General features: G+C 34.4%; 1 protein-coding gene across 4 annotated transcripts; it reads right to left on the bottom strand.

Moving 5' to 3' along the window:
• Positions 1-6,535: 6,535 nt before the first annotated feature.
• LOC145595363 (uncharacterized) lies at positions 6,536-17,874 on the bottom strand. 4 transcript variants are annotated; one of them, XM_081651778.1, is made up of 16 exons: positions 17,391-17,874; positions 11,213-11,594; positions 11,017-11,121; positions 10,843-10,914; positions 10,100-10,220; positions 9,693-9,920; positions 9,493-9,533; positions 9,323-9,391; positions 9,132-9,232; positions 8,805-8,883; positions 8,591-8,689; positions 8,425-8,493; positions 8,209-8,258; positions 7,640-7,721; positions 7,427-7,521; positions 6,536-7,119 (listed from the first exon to the last, which is right to left on the bottom strand). In XM_081651778.1, the coding sequence occupies exons 1-16, from the start codon at positions 17,738-17,740 to the stop codon at positions 7,002-7,004; spliced, it is 2,061 nt and encodes a 686-aa protein (XP_081507904.1). In that variant the 5' UTR covers positions 17,741-17,874; the 3' UTR covers positions 6,536-7,001. The 4 variants fall into 4 exon arrangements, 3 of the variants coding, with proteins under 3 accessions (XP_081507904.1, XP_081507889.1, XP_081507897.1); XM_081651763.1 differs by having other exon boundaries at positions 10,040-10,220; XM_081651771.1 differs by lacking the exon at positions 17,391-17,874 and adding an exon at positions 12,484-12,908 and having other exon boundaries at positions 10,040-10,220.
• Between the last annotated feature and the right edge of the window lie 790 nt (positions 17,875-18,664).

Genomic DNA, 18,664 nt, shown 5'->3' on the forward strand with positions numbered 1-18,664 from the left:
TCCATACCCGCCCCACCGGGTACAAGATATGATCCATCCCCGCCCCATCACCCACTTGGATATTCATACCCACCTCATACACGCCCCAAAATTGTCCCAAACCCTTTGCCATGATGATCTATTGTATCACATTAATGATGATTATATCAAATTAGGTTAAGAAAATTGGCACTTTCACTATTCAAGCTTATTGGGTCTCAAGGGGTATCAAGTTTCATAAATTCTCAACTCATCTAAAAGAAATATGGTGCGGGTATAAGGTGGGTATGGGGCGGGGCGGATATGGGGCGGGTCTACTCTAAAATCCATACCCGCCCCATCACCCATGGTGGGTACACATTTTATACCCATCCCCGCCCCATCACCCGCCAAACCTCCCTCCATCCCCGCCCCACTTGGGCGGGGATGGGGCGGGTCTCCCATTTAATCCGACCCACTGTCATCCCTACTCCATATTAGTCAATTCCCTCTCCATTTTCATAGTTTATGGAACATCCTTTAAATCTTTAATATGAATGATAAATTGTGGTTTTCATAGTTAATGGAACATACTTTAATATGAATGATAAACTGTAGTTATACTACCACAACATTATCCTTCTTTTTTTCTAATTAGATGTTTCAACTGTTTCGGCTAATTGGCTAGAGAAGTTGTAGAATATGGATCCTATTTCACATTAGATGGAGTTGTTTCAAGAAGGAAACATGACACCCTAATAATACTTGTTGACCCACCCTATTGTTGGAGTAATAACTCTAGTGATGCAAATCAAAGATAATGAACCCCAAGCTAACCTTTTAGTGTTGCGCCCGTAGTTCGAGCTGCGCCTACAACCCTTTGTGGTAATTTATTTTGCCCGCAACAATCGCCCAATAGATGTAAGTTTGCGTGTTGGTTTTTCAAGGTAGCTATTTTGAGCTTCTTTTTTCCATATCTATAAATACGAATCTTCTTATTATCATTTAGCAATTCATTATTCATTTATTCATGAACCATAAACACAAAAATACAAATCCGCCCTTAAGAGGTTTGAACCATTCTTGTAGCAATTCCATCATTTGAGTTCAAGTACACAAATTATGGAGGAAGTTGTGTAAACCTTGGGGGGCATTTGTCACCAAGATATCTATACCGGTGGTGGATTATTTTGCTTCTAAGACAGTGGACTCCAGACCACGACAAAACTATATTTTGTGATTATCAATAATCAAGTAATTATCCACTTTGTTCTCTTTTATCTTTTTTAATCAGGTATTTTTCCAACACCTATTAGCGAATTTTTTCATTTATTGGCTTCACAAACTCAAAAAGTCGTTTCAATTTTCAAGAAGTCAAAAAACTATTTGTCCCTTGCTGCCTCTTCTTTTTTTTTTGTAAGTCCAACCTGCACACTAAGGGCATGTTCACATTTACTGAACTGAACTAAGGGCCTGTTCTCATTGACTAAACTTAGCTGAACTGAATTGAATTGAGCTGAGCTGGACTGAACTGAACTGAATATTTTATAAGAGAAGGAAATTAGGAGCTGAACTGAACTAAACTAAACTAAACTGAACTGAACTGAACAGAATTTCAACGTAAGAGAACAGGCCCTAAACTGATTGGAGCTGAGCTGAACTGAATTGAACAAAATTGATTGGAGCTAAACTGAACTAAAATAAATATTTTATGAGAGAAGGAAATTAGGAGCTAAACTGAACTGATTGGATCTGAAACTAAACCGAACTGAACTGATTAGAGCTGAACTGAACTGATTTGAGCTGAACTTAACTGAACTAAAATTAAGCTGAAGTGAATAGGGCCTGTTTCGATTTACTGAAAACAACATAACTGAATTGGACTAAACTAAATTGAGTTGAAATGAATTGTTTATGAGAGGAAAAAAATTAGCTATGAACTGAACTAAAATTAAGCTGAACTAAACAGGCCCTACTACCTTTTCTTATTCACTCAACGAGGAAATTTTTTTGGAATTTTCATGATCACATATATATTAACATAGTTAAGAGTGCTCTTAATTAAACATGCGATACCCAATTTGTTAGAATATGTCATAAGTCTATTTACCCCTTAATAACAACCCATTATCAAAGTCTCACTATGTGAGATACAATTTTTTATTTTTATTTTTTTTATTTTGAACCTATTATGGAGGTTATTTTGTATTTGCTTCAAGATTTTTAGATTCTAAGGATATCTTTTTGGTAGTTAAAAAATTATTATAGTGTTTTCTAATTCTAGATTCACCAAAAGTTAGAGTATTTCTAGAGTTAGAGTTTTATCTTTTTTTGGGCTCTTGTGTTATATATTCGGATGATGAATTAATATGAGAAAGCAAGCTGAAATTTATAAAAATTCTACAAACTATTTACTAACCTATTTCATTAAGTAATATGTATAAGGGAAAACCCAAGTTGCTCTTCTTGAGAAACAAGAAGTGTTTCTCATGAGGGTGAATTGGGAATTTCCCATGAGCAGGTAAGGGTATGACCGACTATTTGCAAACTCTAGAATAGACAGGTGTTAACTCAATAATTTGACGGAAGAAACCAATATCCTTGAAAACGTTATGTCACTGTTCCCGTAGTTACCCCCTTCTCTCAACTTTCATCCTTCTCTTCAATGGAGTTTCAAAAGCTCAAAGGCTACTTCAATGGAGGAAGATGACACCCTTACCCTTAAGGGTTGATCTTGCCTTTTTTTTTTCTCCCCTTTATATTAGGTTTTTCGTTTAATTCGGCGGCTTTGCCGCCGAAAATGGTGGTGTGGTGGGGGATGGGTGAAGATGAAAGTTCGAGCTCCATTAATGGAGCTTGATTTGAGAAAAGGAGGAAGAAGAAGAATAGCATAATTGTATTGTTAGGCTGCCGATCGTGGTGTTGTTGGAAAATCAGAACTGACGGAATTTTTTGCTACGAGTTAAATCCGTCTTTCCAATGCCCACATCAGCAACTTCAGTGTTTATTACAGTCAGCAGAGAATAATATTTGTTTACAATTCCCAAAGCACAAATATTACACAACTGCCACTAGAGAAACACTTCTTGTTTCTCAAGAAGAGCAACTGGGGACGCCCTATGTATAATCCCCAATATCAACAAAACTTTGTCTCATTATACGAAGTATAAGTGGATGTAGCTAACACATTATTAATAAACCACGTAAATTAGTGCATATTTTCATATTTTGATTTATTTTTCACATTAATCTTTTTCATTTAACAAATAAATCAAGATTATATAATATGAGTACTTTTCCAAAAGATTACAAAAGCAAAATGTCCTAATCTAAGACTATAGAGATATCCAAACTTGAGTACTATGGACTATGGAGTAGTATTGTAGCAATAGTAGCACCAGACCTATATAGTTAGGGCCATGCCAAACCCCTAAATTCAGAATATAAAAAAAAATGACAAAAATTTAGGACCAATAAATGTGATAGTCACATTCTTTTTACTCTTTTTCCTATAAAGATCATTGAACCAAACTTAAGCATATCTGCTTTCTGCTCATTAAACAGTGTTAAAACAGAGAAAAAAAATAAAATTGGCAAGTTCTTCAACAATTCCGTGATTCTCTTTGTATTGTTTTAATGCACTTTTTACTGAATTGATATTGATATACACTTTAACAAGACAAGACTAATGATGTTTTGAGAATCTGTACTAGGCATCATTGATTCTTCTTACAAAACATCCTACTCTTTTTAGCTAGGAGTATAGGAGCCTAGGAAAAGTTCATTTTTTTGTTAAAGATAGAACAATGGAGTACAAACACTACAAATAATATGAGTAATTTGGAAAGACACTTCTTATTCATATTGCATAAATGCATAATGAAGGAGAGGAGAGATATAGAGGAAGATATAAATGTAGATTAGTGTAATGAGGAGAAACATTAGCCTAAAAATAATAAATTTGTAATCACTACCTCCGGTTCGTATAATATGCAACTTTGGATTATTTTATATAACAATACACCAAAGTTGCATATAATATGAATCGGAGGTGGTATTTTGTACTCCGTAATTTTTCAAAATAAATTATGTTACTTGTAATGTTTAACAATACTTGTAGAGTTGTGGAAGGGTACAAATGAATTGAAAATGAATGTTACTATTGTGTGTCTACAAAATGGAATTGCTTGCGTCTATAGGGTGAATTACCTATTTTTGGGATGAACCAACATGAACACAAGGGTATAGATGGCAATCTAACGAGTTCACTCAAAGCACAACACGAACCATCACAAAAAGTATGGTACAACACAGTGTAAGCATAACCGTATAACACCTTTTGGAACTTCAACATGACATGAGACGCATATAGCTCATGGGTCGGGCCTAGCCAACTCACGTTGGTTCATATTTAAGCTAAAGTTAAACGGAGTAGCAAGACATGGCATGACCAAGTCAAATACTAAAGTAAAGGAGGCCAAGATTGTCAACTAAACACAACTCGTGGGCTTCTAAATCAATATTTTCTAGAAATGAGGTGCCGTAGAATTTAACATGATACAAAATTAACAACTTTAATAATTTATGTAATCACGAAATTTACATAAGCAATTTAGAAAGCTCTAGTTCAAATTTTCTCATACTGATACAACCTTCATGGCTCCATCCAACAAGAAATGTCAAAAAACATTGAATACACTTGTCTCACTAAATTTGTCAACTAGAGCTTTCTAAGCTAATCAAAGAACTATATCAGTGAAAATTATGTTGACTCTTGAAAACAATTAAAGCATAGTACTCCGTATTTTTCAAAATCTAACAACTTCAAACAATTATTAAAGTTAAGGAAATTTCATATAAAAATAAGATTAGACTTGTCAATTGAAATTTCAATGTAGATGAAGATAAGGGGTATTTAATTGAAATGACCCTTAAAAGTTAATCGTGTTTAGGCCCAGCCCGTTGAACACCCGTCCAATCGCTTTCTTTCAAAGAAATCACATTGGACCCTTTGAAGTGATACCAATAATAAACTTAATTAATAATGCGGACATGCGGTGGTATACAATTAGGCAAACACAATTTTGTATGCGGCTTGCTATACCGTGCGACAAGGGTTACTCGATTAATCGATTTACTCGGTTAGGGGTTATTCGAGTTGTCGATGTTACTCGATTTTCTCGATCTGGGGTTACTCGAGTTGTCGGGGTTACTTGAGTTACTCGGTCGGGGGTTACTTGAGTTACTCCTGATCTAGTAATCCTTCACTAAGTAACCTCTCAAGTAACCCCTGACTGAACCATCAAGTAACCCCTGACTGAATTACTCGAGTAACCCTTGACTGAACTCCTTAAATAACCCCTGGCCGAGTACCTCGAGTAACCCCTGGCCGAGTAACCTATGATCGAGTAACCCCTAATCGAGTAGCTAAAGCAACCCCTGACCGAGTAACTCGAGTAACCCCTGACCGTGTGAACCCCTCGAGTAACTCTTGTCCGAACCCCTCAAGTAACCCCTGATCGAGTAACTCTGACGAATAACTCGGGTTACCCCTAACAAAATAACTCGGGTAATCCCAATCCTTGTCACCTGCTGTGACCTGCTACATCAAAAAGTTGTTATGCAAAATGCATACTACGAGTATTACTATTGCTGACTTTCTATGCATAACATTAAAGCATCTTGCTAACACGGCTCTCGAGATGTTAGATAATAATTTAAAATATTTCTTAAGGTTATAAATTGAGAGTGTATGACAAAACTACATGCCTATCAGTATAATTAATGTTTGTTTTATTTTAAAAAATTTCTTTTTAGTTATCTTATCCAACGTCTTAAAGCATTTATTAGCCTGTGCCTACATAAAATATTACTTTGAAAGATATTCAAAATAAAGAGACTAGAATCTTCAAAATATGAGACAAATGTGTAACAATCATACTTACACTTAGCAATGTTAGCACCCTTGATCCTCCTAACTTCACCCACCCTTACAATTTCAACTATAAAATCCATCTACCTGCCGTCCTGCCGACGTTTGACCTTGTGTTTCTATAATTTTTTATTTTAGTTTATCCTCCTCTTTCTTGTATTGAATACTCACAATTTGTAATGATGAGAAGGGACATATTGGAGTAATACCTTTTCTAATTCATCAATTAATCACACTATTATTTATCATGGAAAACTATAAAAGCAATGGCATGAAAAAGGAATGATTAGACCAGCACAAGTAAGATTAACTAAGAATAAATGAAAACACATACACAAAGTTACATGATTCACTACTAATGTGTTAGCTATTCCATAAGTAAGCAAGAGGAAATTTTAAGAAGCTATCCTCGGCTAATGACTTGTTTGTCAATTAATTGTGATGTTTAACACTGCTTCATAAAAGTTGTTTGAGCAGCTGTTTAACATAAACTGCCTGTTCAAAAAGATTTTTTAGCTTATTTTTGGATCGATCCCGCGACAATGGGGCATAACATACAATTGCTCCCCGGCCTATGCATACATCCACAATGGACTGAAATAGTTACGAGTAAAAAAAATCGCTTCTACAAGGAATGACAAGAAAGAAAAACAAGAAGAAATGCTTCCTAATCAATGATTATAAGGGTTAATAATTTAACCAAACAATCAACTAATTATACATTGTAACAAGGACTAGAAACCATAGTCCCCAAAAAAAATCATCAAAAAATTGAGGAAAAAGAAGGGGAGCAACAGAAATTATAATCCCCTAAGAAATCTGCTATAACCTTCTCAACAAACGCCCGCCAAACCTAGGACTATTTCTGCTATATATGGCACATTTAGTTGGTAGCGAGTGGTTTACAGTATTTGCACAATTAACTTACAGCAGTAATGTCGTATCTTAAGCACAATTTACCACTATAAACATTACCACTCCCATCAACCAAATTGTAGCTCAACAACAGCCATAAACAAGATATACACACTATGGCAGATTTTGATGCAGTAGACAAGTACAGTCCTGAACTCCGTTGTTGTATTGCTCTTGCATTGTGATGTGTGTAATTCTATGGTGGTAATGATAAACTTTTTCGAACAGGAGTGGTTGCTGAAGACGGAGTAATTTGAACTATTCTGGTCATTTTCTGTATGATGTTTTCGAATGAAGGACGCAGTTCTGGCTTGCTGCTCATTGATTATTGCGTAATAATAGCATTAGCATTGCATAATATTGTCTTTTGCTACTTGCAATCTTGCACAGATGTTAATAATAATAACAACTAATACAGATAAACTGATATTTTATTAAAAACAACTGATTTATTGTGATCTACTAGAGTTTGTCGTAGACAGTTATTAATCATAATTTATACTTTTTTTTTTAATAGTTAGAACTTAATTAATGGATCAAGAATGATTTGATCTGAAATTTGTGTCTTAATAGTGTCTTAATCAGTAAAGCAAAACACCTGAAAAGAGTAAAAAGATTTACCTTAGCCAGCATTCCTTTATGATGGATGCAATGTGAGGATCAAGGCCTTCCGGTAAGTCTAACCTTCTATCCATGAATCCTACTACACCAACAACCTTTCCAAATGAAAACAGATGGTCAACAAAATAATAGTTTAAGGTTTTTTATAATGATCTGCGTATATATAGCTTCTTCTAGACAGAAGCATATGGAATGAAAGAAGAGAGCAAGAACCTGCAAAGCATTTAGACTCTCCCAAGGGATTTTCACAGTTACCAGTTCCCATAGGATGACACCAAAACTGAACACATCGGACCTGTCAAAAGTAAGCATGAAGAAAATACTTCAGTATAGAATATAGATAGATACAGATACGTGTTTGGCCAGAATTTAACAAGGGTAGGGAGAAACCACAGTATTTTTTTGTTGCACTATTTACAAGACATCAAAATTATCTTTTTCCAAATCACAAAAAGATCAAAGTTATAAATCAACACCCAAATAAGGGACCTAAATTGGAGAGGGAGGCAGAAGGTTAAGGATTTGAAGGAGACTCGCTTTATGTGAGTGTAGCATACTGGAAAAGTTTACAATGGATTGCTGGAGACTGTATCTAAAGTTAGACCATCCCTGGGAACAACCCAAAAAGGGTAGCTAAATCATGTAAATATAATTTCTGTGATTTAAGGAAGTAATTATATATGGTGAGCTGTTAAATGGCATGAAGGACTTATGGTAGTGCATTTCAACAAGCGTATACCATAATAAACAAAAACAAGAGTTTTCAGTAATCAAGAATTTACTTTTCATCGGAGGGGTCATTCCGGAGTATTTCTGGCGCCATCCACTGAGGCTGCATGACAATTATAGGCGAATCAGTATACAAACAAATAAGATTGTGAGCTAACCATACACAGAAATAATTAAACTAAATAAAACCACCAAATCCTATTATACAGTCAGTGTTCATAGTGGACAACTGGACATAGAGCTGAACTTTGACTTGACGAATATCTTACAGTTCCTCCTCCAGACTTCGCTGTTAGGAAGGTTGCGTGCTTCAATTTCGATAGCCCAAAGTCACCAACCTAAAATAAGAGCTTTAGCGTGAGTGACGTTGACACTTAAATGCTACACTACAATGGAAGGAAGAAGAGATAAGTTGCTTTGATTCTCAATAGAGACCTTCACGTTCCAGTTCTTGTCAACCAGCAAGTTTGAAGACTTCAAGTCCCGATGAACTATAGGAGGATTTCTGCGATGCAAATAATTCATGCCCCTAGCCTGCAGCCATATAAAGTGTTTGAGCCATACTTTTCAAGCAGCAAAACAAGAAAGAGCAACAAAAATCTAATGTGGAGCAACAAAAATCTAATGTTTAGTCTGAGGAGATTCATACGACATCAAGGGCCATTCTCAAACGCCGCTTGAGATCCAAAACCTGATTGCTCCTGTGAAGTATCTTAAAAAGACTTCCCCTATAATATAAACAAATTTGAATATAAGTAACACATTTCTTGCATCATTTAAGTAAAAAAATAATTCTGAAAGTAATATCATGGGAGTTACAACTCAAAATTAAAAAACTTGTATTAACATTTTACACATTTCAACATTCTCTCACCCAGGCAATATCATTGCTTTAATCGATTACAAAGCTGTATCTTAAATAGACAGGAAAGAAAGGTCCAAAAAATATCTGCATGCTTTAACATTTCAGTATTACCTTGGAAGAAACTCGGTTACAATAGCAAGTCGTTCCTGTGAATAACATGCTCCCATGAAGAGCAAGACATTTGGATGCCTCAATTTTCTCATTATACTAATCTGCAGTGTCATACAATAGGATATTGCATGTGAGCTCATTTCGAGGTTCAACTAATGATTCAGGAGTCATTGAAATCCAAACACCCTCACCTCTTTTTTGTAATCTAGTAGAGTCCCTTCATTGTAATCTTTCCCAAAGAAAACTTTGATAGCAACATCCTGCATGACTTGTGTAAGAAAAATCAGTTTTTATACTGGAAGTACCCTTATTTTTTACACTACACATTAGTTTGACATTCTAATTTCTAAATTAAACTTACCGATCCATTCCAAAGTCCGTGATATACAACAGCATATGAACCTGTACAATGGAGCCGGAAGTGATTACTAATAAAATTACACAAAGGTCTATAAATGATGACACTTCAGTGAAAGATTTTAAACAACTACTCTACCATCAAAACAAACGGATGAGATGTGGAAATAAATAATACTCCGTATGATCTAGACATCTAGTTACCTTGACCAATCTCCTCACCCAACTGAAGGTCCTCCCATAGAATATCAGAATCAACCATTGAACGACTTGACTCACTGTCACCTTTGCTTGAAGAGCTACCAGGACTTCCAGACATGTTATCCCCTGAGCCTGAAGAACTTTTGGCTCCTGCTTGACGTGAAGCAGCATCTTCTACTTCTGTAGCTTTAGGCTTTTCCAATTGAGGGTCGGCATCTTTATCATGCAAACCTAATGTTGGCACAACAAAGTTGGTTGATTAGGCTATTTAGAATATTCATGGCATACTCAAAGTGAAGTAGCCCTTTCCCAATCATAGAACTTCATATTTTCATTCACATGTCCATTACCAGGAAAAGGGAAAAGTCTGACATCATAAATAGAATTATCTGATGTAATATATTTTGAACCTTTGGTAGAACATGATTCATCAGCAGTTTTTTTCAATAGGCTGTTTGGTACAGGGATTTTATCACTTGTTTCAGCATTGTTGCCACTGTTCTTTCTGAATCTCGCCAAAAGTTTAGCTGCCTGCATTAATTCAGCATAGGCTACTAATTAGAAGACTTATAGTATCCGGATGAAATACTAACTTGCAGTTAAGATTAATTTGATTTGTAGAAAATGTAAGCCCATTTGAACACAACACACAAAATCCATTATATTACCCATATCATTGCTACAAGTCAAATTAAACCAAACAGACTACTCAAGCTGTAACACTACTCCCCTGAAAAAAATATCATCACTTAGGAAACTTATTAGGAAATAAAGAACATATGGTTTTGATACCACAAGGAACTTCTTTATCAAAGCCAAACATAACAGAGGTTACAGTCAAAGCATAAGTAATGGTTTATTGAAAAATAAGGACCAAGGGTACTGAGCACAATCATAAACACAAGGGTTCACACTGTGCAGTGTGCACCCCCTAGATATTTGTAATGCTTGCATAATTGATTAGACTTGTAGAAGTGAAGTAGCCGACATTTCCACAAACACTGAAATTATCCACACATGAACCAGGAATAAGTTTCTAAAGTTGTAAGGCCAATATGTTGGCAAAACACTATCAGACTAATACTCTAACGGCTAAAATAAGTTACAAAAAAAAAAAGGAGGGGGGGGGGGGGGGGGGGGGGTAGTGGTGTACCATTTTTGCAGGTTGAGCCATCACAGATTCCTCTTCATGAGAGCTTTTACCTTCGTCTGTATTCTTAGCTATCTGCAAGCAAGAATCACCCCTAAAAGCTTAGCACAAAATGTAAATATACATATCAGCATCATCATTATAGACGTAGGATATTGACAAGATAAGTACACATACATCAGCTTCCTTCTTATCTAGATTAATATCTTCAGCTTCCGAAACAAATCCCTCTCCATCTCTGGAAGTGTCATCTCCACGCATACGCCCAAGGACCTTCGAGGCCTAATTAGTCACATCATCACTCTTTCAGCAACTGGAACAAGAGAAAACAAGGAATGAAGAAAAGGGGTATGTTGCAGTAACATATAAGCACCAGATCTGTAATAGAAGAAGCCATCTGTGGCACTGATGCAATCTGTGGTCTTTGTTGCCACTGAATCTTTTTCACGTTACCCCGTGGTACAGTAGGCTGGTTTGATCTAATGCTATTAAAAACAGCTGCATCACTTGAAACAGTAACAACACCAACAAGCTCCCCATCCTCATATAACGGGCTCTCAGTCACTAGCGCCATAAAAACTTCACCGGACCTCTTCTTAAAAGGGAACTGACCTGACCATGAATGGCCAAAGCGCAACTTTTCCCTGATTTTCTCGATGTATGGAACATACTCTACTTCTATAATAAGCTCCGAAAAACGTCTCCCTGTTGCTTCATAGTCCTTCCATCCATAAAGCTTCTCTGCAGCACGGTTCCTGTTACACATTATTGCAGGTCTATATGACACAAATTTATGAAACCATTAAAAATTACAGTAGATTTTATGAACAAAAGACTTGTGGTAGTCAAAGTAGAAGAATTTCAGCTGCTGCAGTGCTTTTTGAAACAATATACACATAGAAGCCCCTTTATTCGCATTAGATAATCTTGATCCCCTTCGCCAGGAACACGAGTATCACAACACAATTATGAATTATGACAGGTAATTGAAATGCCATTGCCAAATACTAAAGACTTGAAAAGTACTGAGCCCCTTGAATTCTTCCTTCAACTAGTAACTAATACTCCTTAACATCATAAAAATTGTCCAAAACCTTATGTTATAAAATCATATACTATGTCAAATCTCAAATCTAATACAGTACTTCCTTCAATTAGTAACTAGCAATCCTCATCCTTGTGTTCTAAAATCATATCTCAGTGATAGTACAATCGGAAAACTCGAAAAATCGATCTTAGTTAGTTTTCGACACCAATAGAAGCATAACATTAATCAGCTACACCAAAGATGTATAGTTATTGCCAAGCTGAAACACTCAAATACAACATCAAAGTCGTTGACTACAATATAAATTCATTTGTAGCCCTGAAAATCTGAAATTAATCCTTTATAATATCATTTCAACATACTATTACATGAATACAACACAAATATAGAAACAACAAATCACTAATATAATACTCTATATATAGAAATTACCTAATTTCAAACAATACCCAAATTTAGAAACACCAAAAACAATTCAAACATTCACACTCCAATCCTACTGTTATATTACCATTATCCAAACCATAAAACAAATTAAACCTCAAAAAAACAAAAACAAACAAAAAAAAAAAAAAAAAAAAAGTCAATGAAAATACCAGAAAACGATCTCCCCTGAAGTAGGCGAAGTCACGTGAACAGCATGATTAATCGACTGAAGCACGTGATTATACGGATTACTATCCCTGAAGTTACCAGGAAACGTCATCCCACCGGAAAATGACGTCACACCGTGTTTACTTCCCGGAATATTATCAGTCTTAATATTTGAATAACTATTGGTATCGTGTTTAACGACTTGGTGAAGCTTTGATCGGAGATTGGTTTGACATGCTTCTAATTCGGCACATTTGTTGACAAGAATTCGGAGTAAAGCCGGGTTTGACTCGTCGGAGCCCATATTTTCTCTCTCTTCGCCGGAATATTTTTTACCGGTGATGGTGGTTGTGAAAATGCAGGGAAATTTCTGGGCATAATGACCTTTCTTTCTTTTTTTTTGTTTCTCTCTCTTCTATGCAAGTTGCAAAAAAATGGGGACTTATTTTTTTATGAATAAATAATTTTATTTTTATTAATAATTGTGTTTAATGAATCAAATTGCTTGTTGGATGAGTTGAGAAAATTAAGTGAGATGTACAAATTTAATGTTGTTAAATTTTACAAGTACATCAAGTTGTACTAAAATAAATTGTTTGAGTAGGGAGCCAATTAGAGATTGACGTGTGGCATGCGATACCTAAAAGCAAACCAGCAATTGGGATGGGGATGGCCGAATGGATTCATATGGAGTAGATTTAACCTTAAAGGCGGCAAGTTTGGGAATATTATTATTGTATTTCTACTTTTAAACTTTTATGGACTTTGTTTATAGCAATTGCAAATTTGCAATGAGAGTTTAGTTTGGTCTAGTTGGAAAGATTATACGGAATATCTTTCAACTTTGACGTTGGGGGTTCAATCTCCATTTGAAGTACTTTAAGAGTGGGGATCCCTTATCCTTTTTCCTTCATTCTCAAAGTGTGTGACGCACAAATACCGGGCTAAAAAAACCGTGAGGGTAAGTTTGGTCAAGATCTTTCTCCTTACCCAAAAAAAAAAAAAAAAAAAATTGCAATGGGAGTTTTTTTGTTCTACTTCTAAAGTAGATGTTATGTAAGAGGTATAAATACAACTTTAGTGAAAGTCTTTTTGGGTGTCATCATTAATTCATTTCTCTACATGAAATCTTTTTATATTCAATTAATGTAACTTTAATAATTTAGACATTTAATTATATTCATATTGACAAAAAAATCGAGTATATAAAGCTACCATTAAGATCTTCAACAAAAAGAAGAAATTGACATGATCTAATATTCTCTTAGTTTCTTTTTGTTAATCATGTTTTAGGCTTTGTAGTTTATGCATATGTTCAATATTTTTCTCACATATTTATTAAAAAAATAGAAAAAAATAGAAGCCACATGAATCTCTAACTTTAAAAAATTTAAAATAACTCTTATTAATAGTGTTTGAACAATTATATTCTCTTATATGTTTATTTACTTATTTACCCTCTTTATTGTTAACTGTCTATTAAGAATGTGGGTAGACATTTATATCCATAAAAATATTTGTTTTCATATTCTTCATTATTAATCTTGCCAACAACTAAGGGTCTGGTTCAGATTGACTGCTGAAATAAACTAAACTTATTGGAACTGAGCTGAATTGAAATGAACTGAATATTTTATGAGAGAAGAAAATTAAGAACTAACTGAACTTATTAGAGTTGAACTGAAATGAACTGAACTGAAAATATTCTGAAGAGAACAAGTCCTAAATATGTAACATAAGACCAAATTCAAATTGATCTCCGAACATGACTAGTTGTGGGGAATCATGGTGTCACCGCATCATCACGCCCTAATTGATTTCATACGTACAGAGTATTTAAAACCAAATGAACAAAAAGAAACGAATGGAGTAGATTAGATTAGGGTCATTTGAGCACAGTAATTGCGGGCCAAATACAAGTCACAACACCCACGGAGTACGAGATTGGAATCCAGCTCTCAAGCTTAACTTATCAAACAAACACCAACCATAAGTGACTGTGAGGCTACTCACATATCAACTTCGGTGTCCCCTAAAGTACACGGTTGCCGGCCCTTAATTAAAATGCATCATTCACTTTTTTTTTTCCCTTTTATTTAATTTGAATCTTACTACTCCTAACTAAGCGCTTTTGTGCCCTACTACTCGTACTATTATATTCACTTCTCAAATCTCAAGACACCTTTTCTTGGTCATGAAGAGTCAAGACTTTTTCACCTCACCTTTTTCATTTTAAAACTTAATTTTGTGATTAAGATTAATTTGTTCTTCTTTACTTGTATTTACCCAATAAAGATTGTGCGAGAATACCAAAGGCTCCCATAATCACATGTGATCTCTCTCTTACTTATAGGGGAGCAGGAAGAGATATAGTTTGTACGGAGTATTTTTAATAATTCAATTTTCATGCTCTGGGTCAAACTCCAAGGCCGGCCTGTAGGGATAGGCCTCGAGTGCGACTGCTTAGAGCACTCTTATTTATGGGCAAAAAAATGCCCATGAGGAGAATTTAATGGTAAAAATGCTAAAAATGTTATCCCACTCATGAGAAAAAAAAAAATATGCTCATGAGAAGATTATCAAATGCCCATAGAAATGACAAAAATAAATTGTTACAGTACCTATGGGCTCATGAGTGTTTGTGAGAGAAAATATAGGAGAGATGGTGGTGTGCTTTTTTTTTTGTTTAGCCTATGAGTGTGGGAAGAGTTCTTAAATAAAATGCCCATAAGAAAAAATGGAAAAGAGGAGTGAGAAAGTGAGTAGAGAGAGAGTGGCATTTTTATTTTTTATCCATGAGTAAGAGTGGTCTTAGAGCCCACGTTAGAAAGGGGCCCAAATTTATTTATTTTTTAAAATAACTAGGGCAGCAAACGCGCAATCATAGCTAGTCATATCTAGAAGGTTTTTTTCGGTTTGGCTTTTAAATCACAAATTTAGTTAAATTAACTATAAGAGAAAATATATAAACAACTATGTGGGTAGTATAAATGTTCAAGATAATTAACATTAATGAAAGCATAAAAGTAAATAAATATTTTAGAGGGTATAGTTGTCTAAACACTAATCATTAAAAGTAGCTTGTACATATTAATGAGGGTATGTATGTAAATACACATTTTGAAGGGTATAATTGGCATTACACTATTCATAAGAGTAGTTTTCTACTTTTTATAAGGTAGGGAAACAGTTTGCATAGCTGTAGAATTTTACTCTGTAATTTTTACTCATTAAAAAAAACTACTTTTTAAAAAGATAATTACTGCATTTAGTTAGCAATTAACATTAAATTACTTAGATGTTAATTAGGTGGAGATAACAATGTAATATAACCTCGGATTCAATAGAAAAGTGGAGTCGGAGTCGGATGTCGGATTTAACCTTCGATTTTCTGTCGGGTCGGAGTCGGATTTAGCATAATCCGCTCCGAATCCGACCCGTTGCCATCTCTAGAAATGGAGAGAGTACATTTTTAAGGTATTTTTATTTGGAAAATCATACCCAACATTGTCTCATACAACATACGTTGTTGGACAACGTTCAACTACCATTGCTTTTTGAACCAAAAAAACTGTTATTTTTATGACATAGTCCTCGTTCTCTCAATTTATTAAATTATGATTCCATAATTATAAATTATTTTTAAAAAAGAAAGAAAAAGTAAAATTCAAAGGATAATATAATATTCATTTTTATTATAAAATTTTACTTATATTATTAGAAAATAGATGGTGAGATACTACGGAGTACAAATTATAAAAGTTTACTTATCTCAAATTCTCAACCAAACCGACAAAAAAAAAAAAACGTAGTACACTAGACTACTAGAGTATTGGATTTGTGTTGTCATACACATCATCCGCCTCTAAAAAAGATGTCTCCAAATATAATTTGCTGTATTAAGAATTGAATAAAATTACACATCGTCAATATATATATATATATATATATATATATATATATATATATATATATATATATATATATATATATATATATATATATATATATATAAAATATATTTTTGGGCCTCAACCATCAGTTTAAGCTTTTAGTTGAGTTGGTCCACTAACATGGTATCAGAGTCAGCGTGACATAAAGGTCATGAGTTCGAATCTCATCCACCCCCCACTTTCAAGTGGAATATTAAGCGCTGGGTATGAGGAGGGCCCATGTTGCATCCACACTTCTAACCCAAACGGGCTCTCGTGTGAGGGGGCGTGATAGAGTATAAAACATATTCGTGGGTCTCAACCATCAGCTTAAAAAGTATGAAATATTGGGAAAGAAATTAATTAAACATGTAATAGTTTTAATGGGTAATTTGATATTTAAGGTCATTTATTTTAGATTTTATACAAAATAAAAGTCATAATTTAATTACAATAAGCTTTTTTTAGTAAGTGGTTTTGGAGGGAAAACTTTTTATAATATTTTTCCAAGTGTTCTCTAAGTTTCGCCTTTAGTATAATGTAATTGACTAGGAGTATTATTACTTACTTTACTATATAATGTTTCCTTTGATATGATGTGTGTGAATAGAATCTATATATATAGCCATAAAACATTATCCAATACCGACTTTATTTTACAATTATAATATCCAAAAAGAAATTGGACCTAAGGCATAAATTGGACTTGGTAATCCTCCCACCTCTTATTCCCTCATACTATTATTTGCTCAAATATCATTTTCTCTTTATTACGCTATCAAATTTTGTACACTAATTTGACTTTAGACGTAATAATTAATCCGTACTTTAATTTCATAATCATTAACCCGTTTTAAAAATTAATCAAACCGTTAAACCCCTAATCACCCCTAGCTACCCCAACAAAACGAACCAAACAAATGCTATATTGTAAACAGCGAAAATCAAAGTAGAGTTTGTAAATAGTACGTACTAACCAGAAAATGATATTCCCGGACGAAATAGAGCTAACAAGTAAAGCATGACCCAACGACTGTAACACACGACCATAAGCATTATCAAAGTTCCCGGTAAACGTAGGACCCCAAAGCCACTCCGCTCGATCCTCTCTTCTTAAATCATTCTTCTTCTTTTTTGACGAAGAATACCTCAACTCTTGAGCTAACTCGTAAAATTGATCCTTCAATCTCGCTTGATTCACTTCGAGTTTCGACAACCTCTTTACGATAACCCGACACCAACCCGGCGCGTCTGGCTCGTTCGCCTCGGACCTCTTCTTCTTGCCCTCTCTCCCTCTTCTGTTGTTATTATCAGAGATGGTCTTCATTGATGCAAATGGATTTTCTAGAGTATCGATTGTTGTTGTTATTTAAGCAACTTTGTATTACGTGGGGATTGATGAATAATCATGTATAGTATATAGTTTTTTTATTTGAATGGTTTTATATGAGTGGTGAAGTTTTATTTGGCTTGTTAGTTAAAATTAAGTATTGAGTACGTTGCCCAAAAAAAATGTGAGTATCATATTATAGAGTGGATTGGAGGGTGTATGACGGTTTGAGGGCGCACCGCTTAGTCGCTCTCCACGTAATGTCCAAACCGGCATGGAAAGGTAACTCACAGGATGACGTGTGTTATACTACCTCTGTTTCATAACGATTAGACATTTGTTTTCTCTACTAAAGGTAGTAATTATTATCCATTTTTATTTTGTAATTAAGGAGAAGAATCCTAATGGGTCAAAATCCCGATTGGCTAGCCTGGACTAGCAAGTTAGGCTCCTTAAAAATAAAGAGAAGGGTATTTTCCGTCCAAAGTTTTGATATATTTAGTGGGGGCGATATATTTAAATGTTAGTAGCACAAAAAAAATATTACAGTAAAACAATGAGTAGTGTAAGTGGGATAGGTAGCAAATAAAAATTACTACCTCTATTTCTTATTATGTGCAACAAAGGAATATTTTATGTCTCACAAATAATACCCCTTTGTTGCACATAATTAAAAAATATTACAATTATTACGAAACAGAGGTAATACTTTTTTTTTTTTGACAAATTCTCATTTACTTATTGCTTAATATATTTTTAATTGTGTATTAAAAAAATTATGAAAATAAGACATTTGAAAAGCACATGCTGATGAGATGATAATGTTTTTTTCTTATAAAATTAGTGAAAAGAACTAAAAATCTAGTTAGATTAATACACCAAATCAGACTAGATAAAAAAACTTAAGATTAAACCTGATTA

The sequence above is a fragment of the Chenopodium album genome, chromosome 2, assembly GCF_948465745.1.
Source record: "Chenopodium album chromosome 2, dcCheAlbu1.1, whole genome shotgun sequence".
Classification (NCBI taxonomy): Eukaryota; Viridiplantae; Streptophyta; class Magnoliopsida; order Caryophyllales; family Amaranthaceae; genus Chenopodium; species Chenopodium album.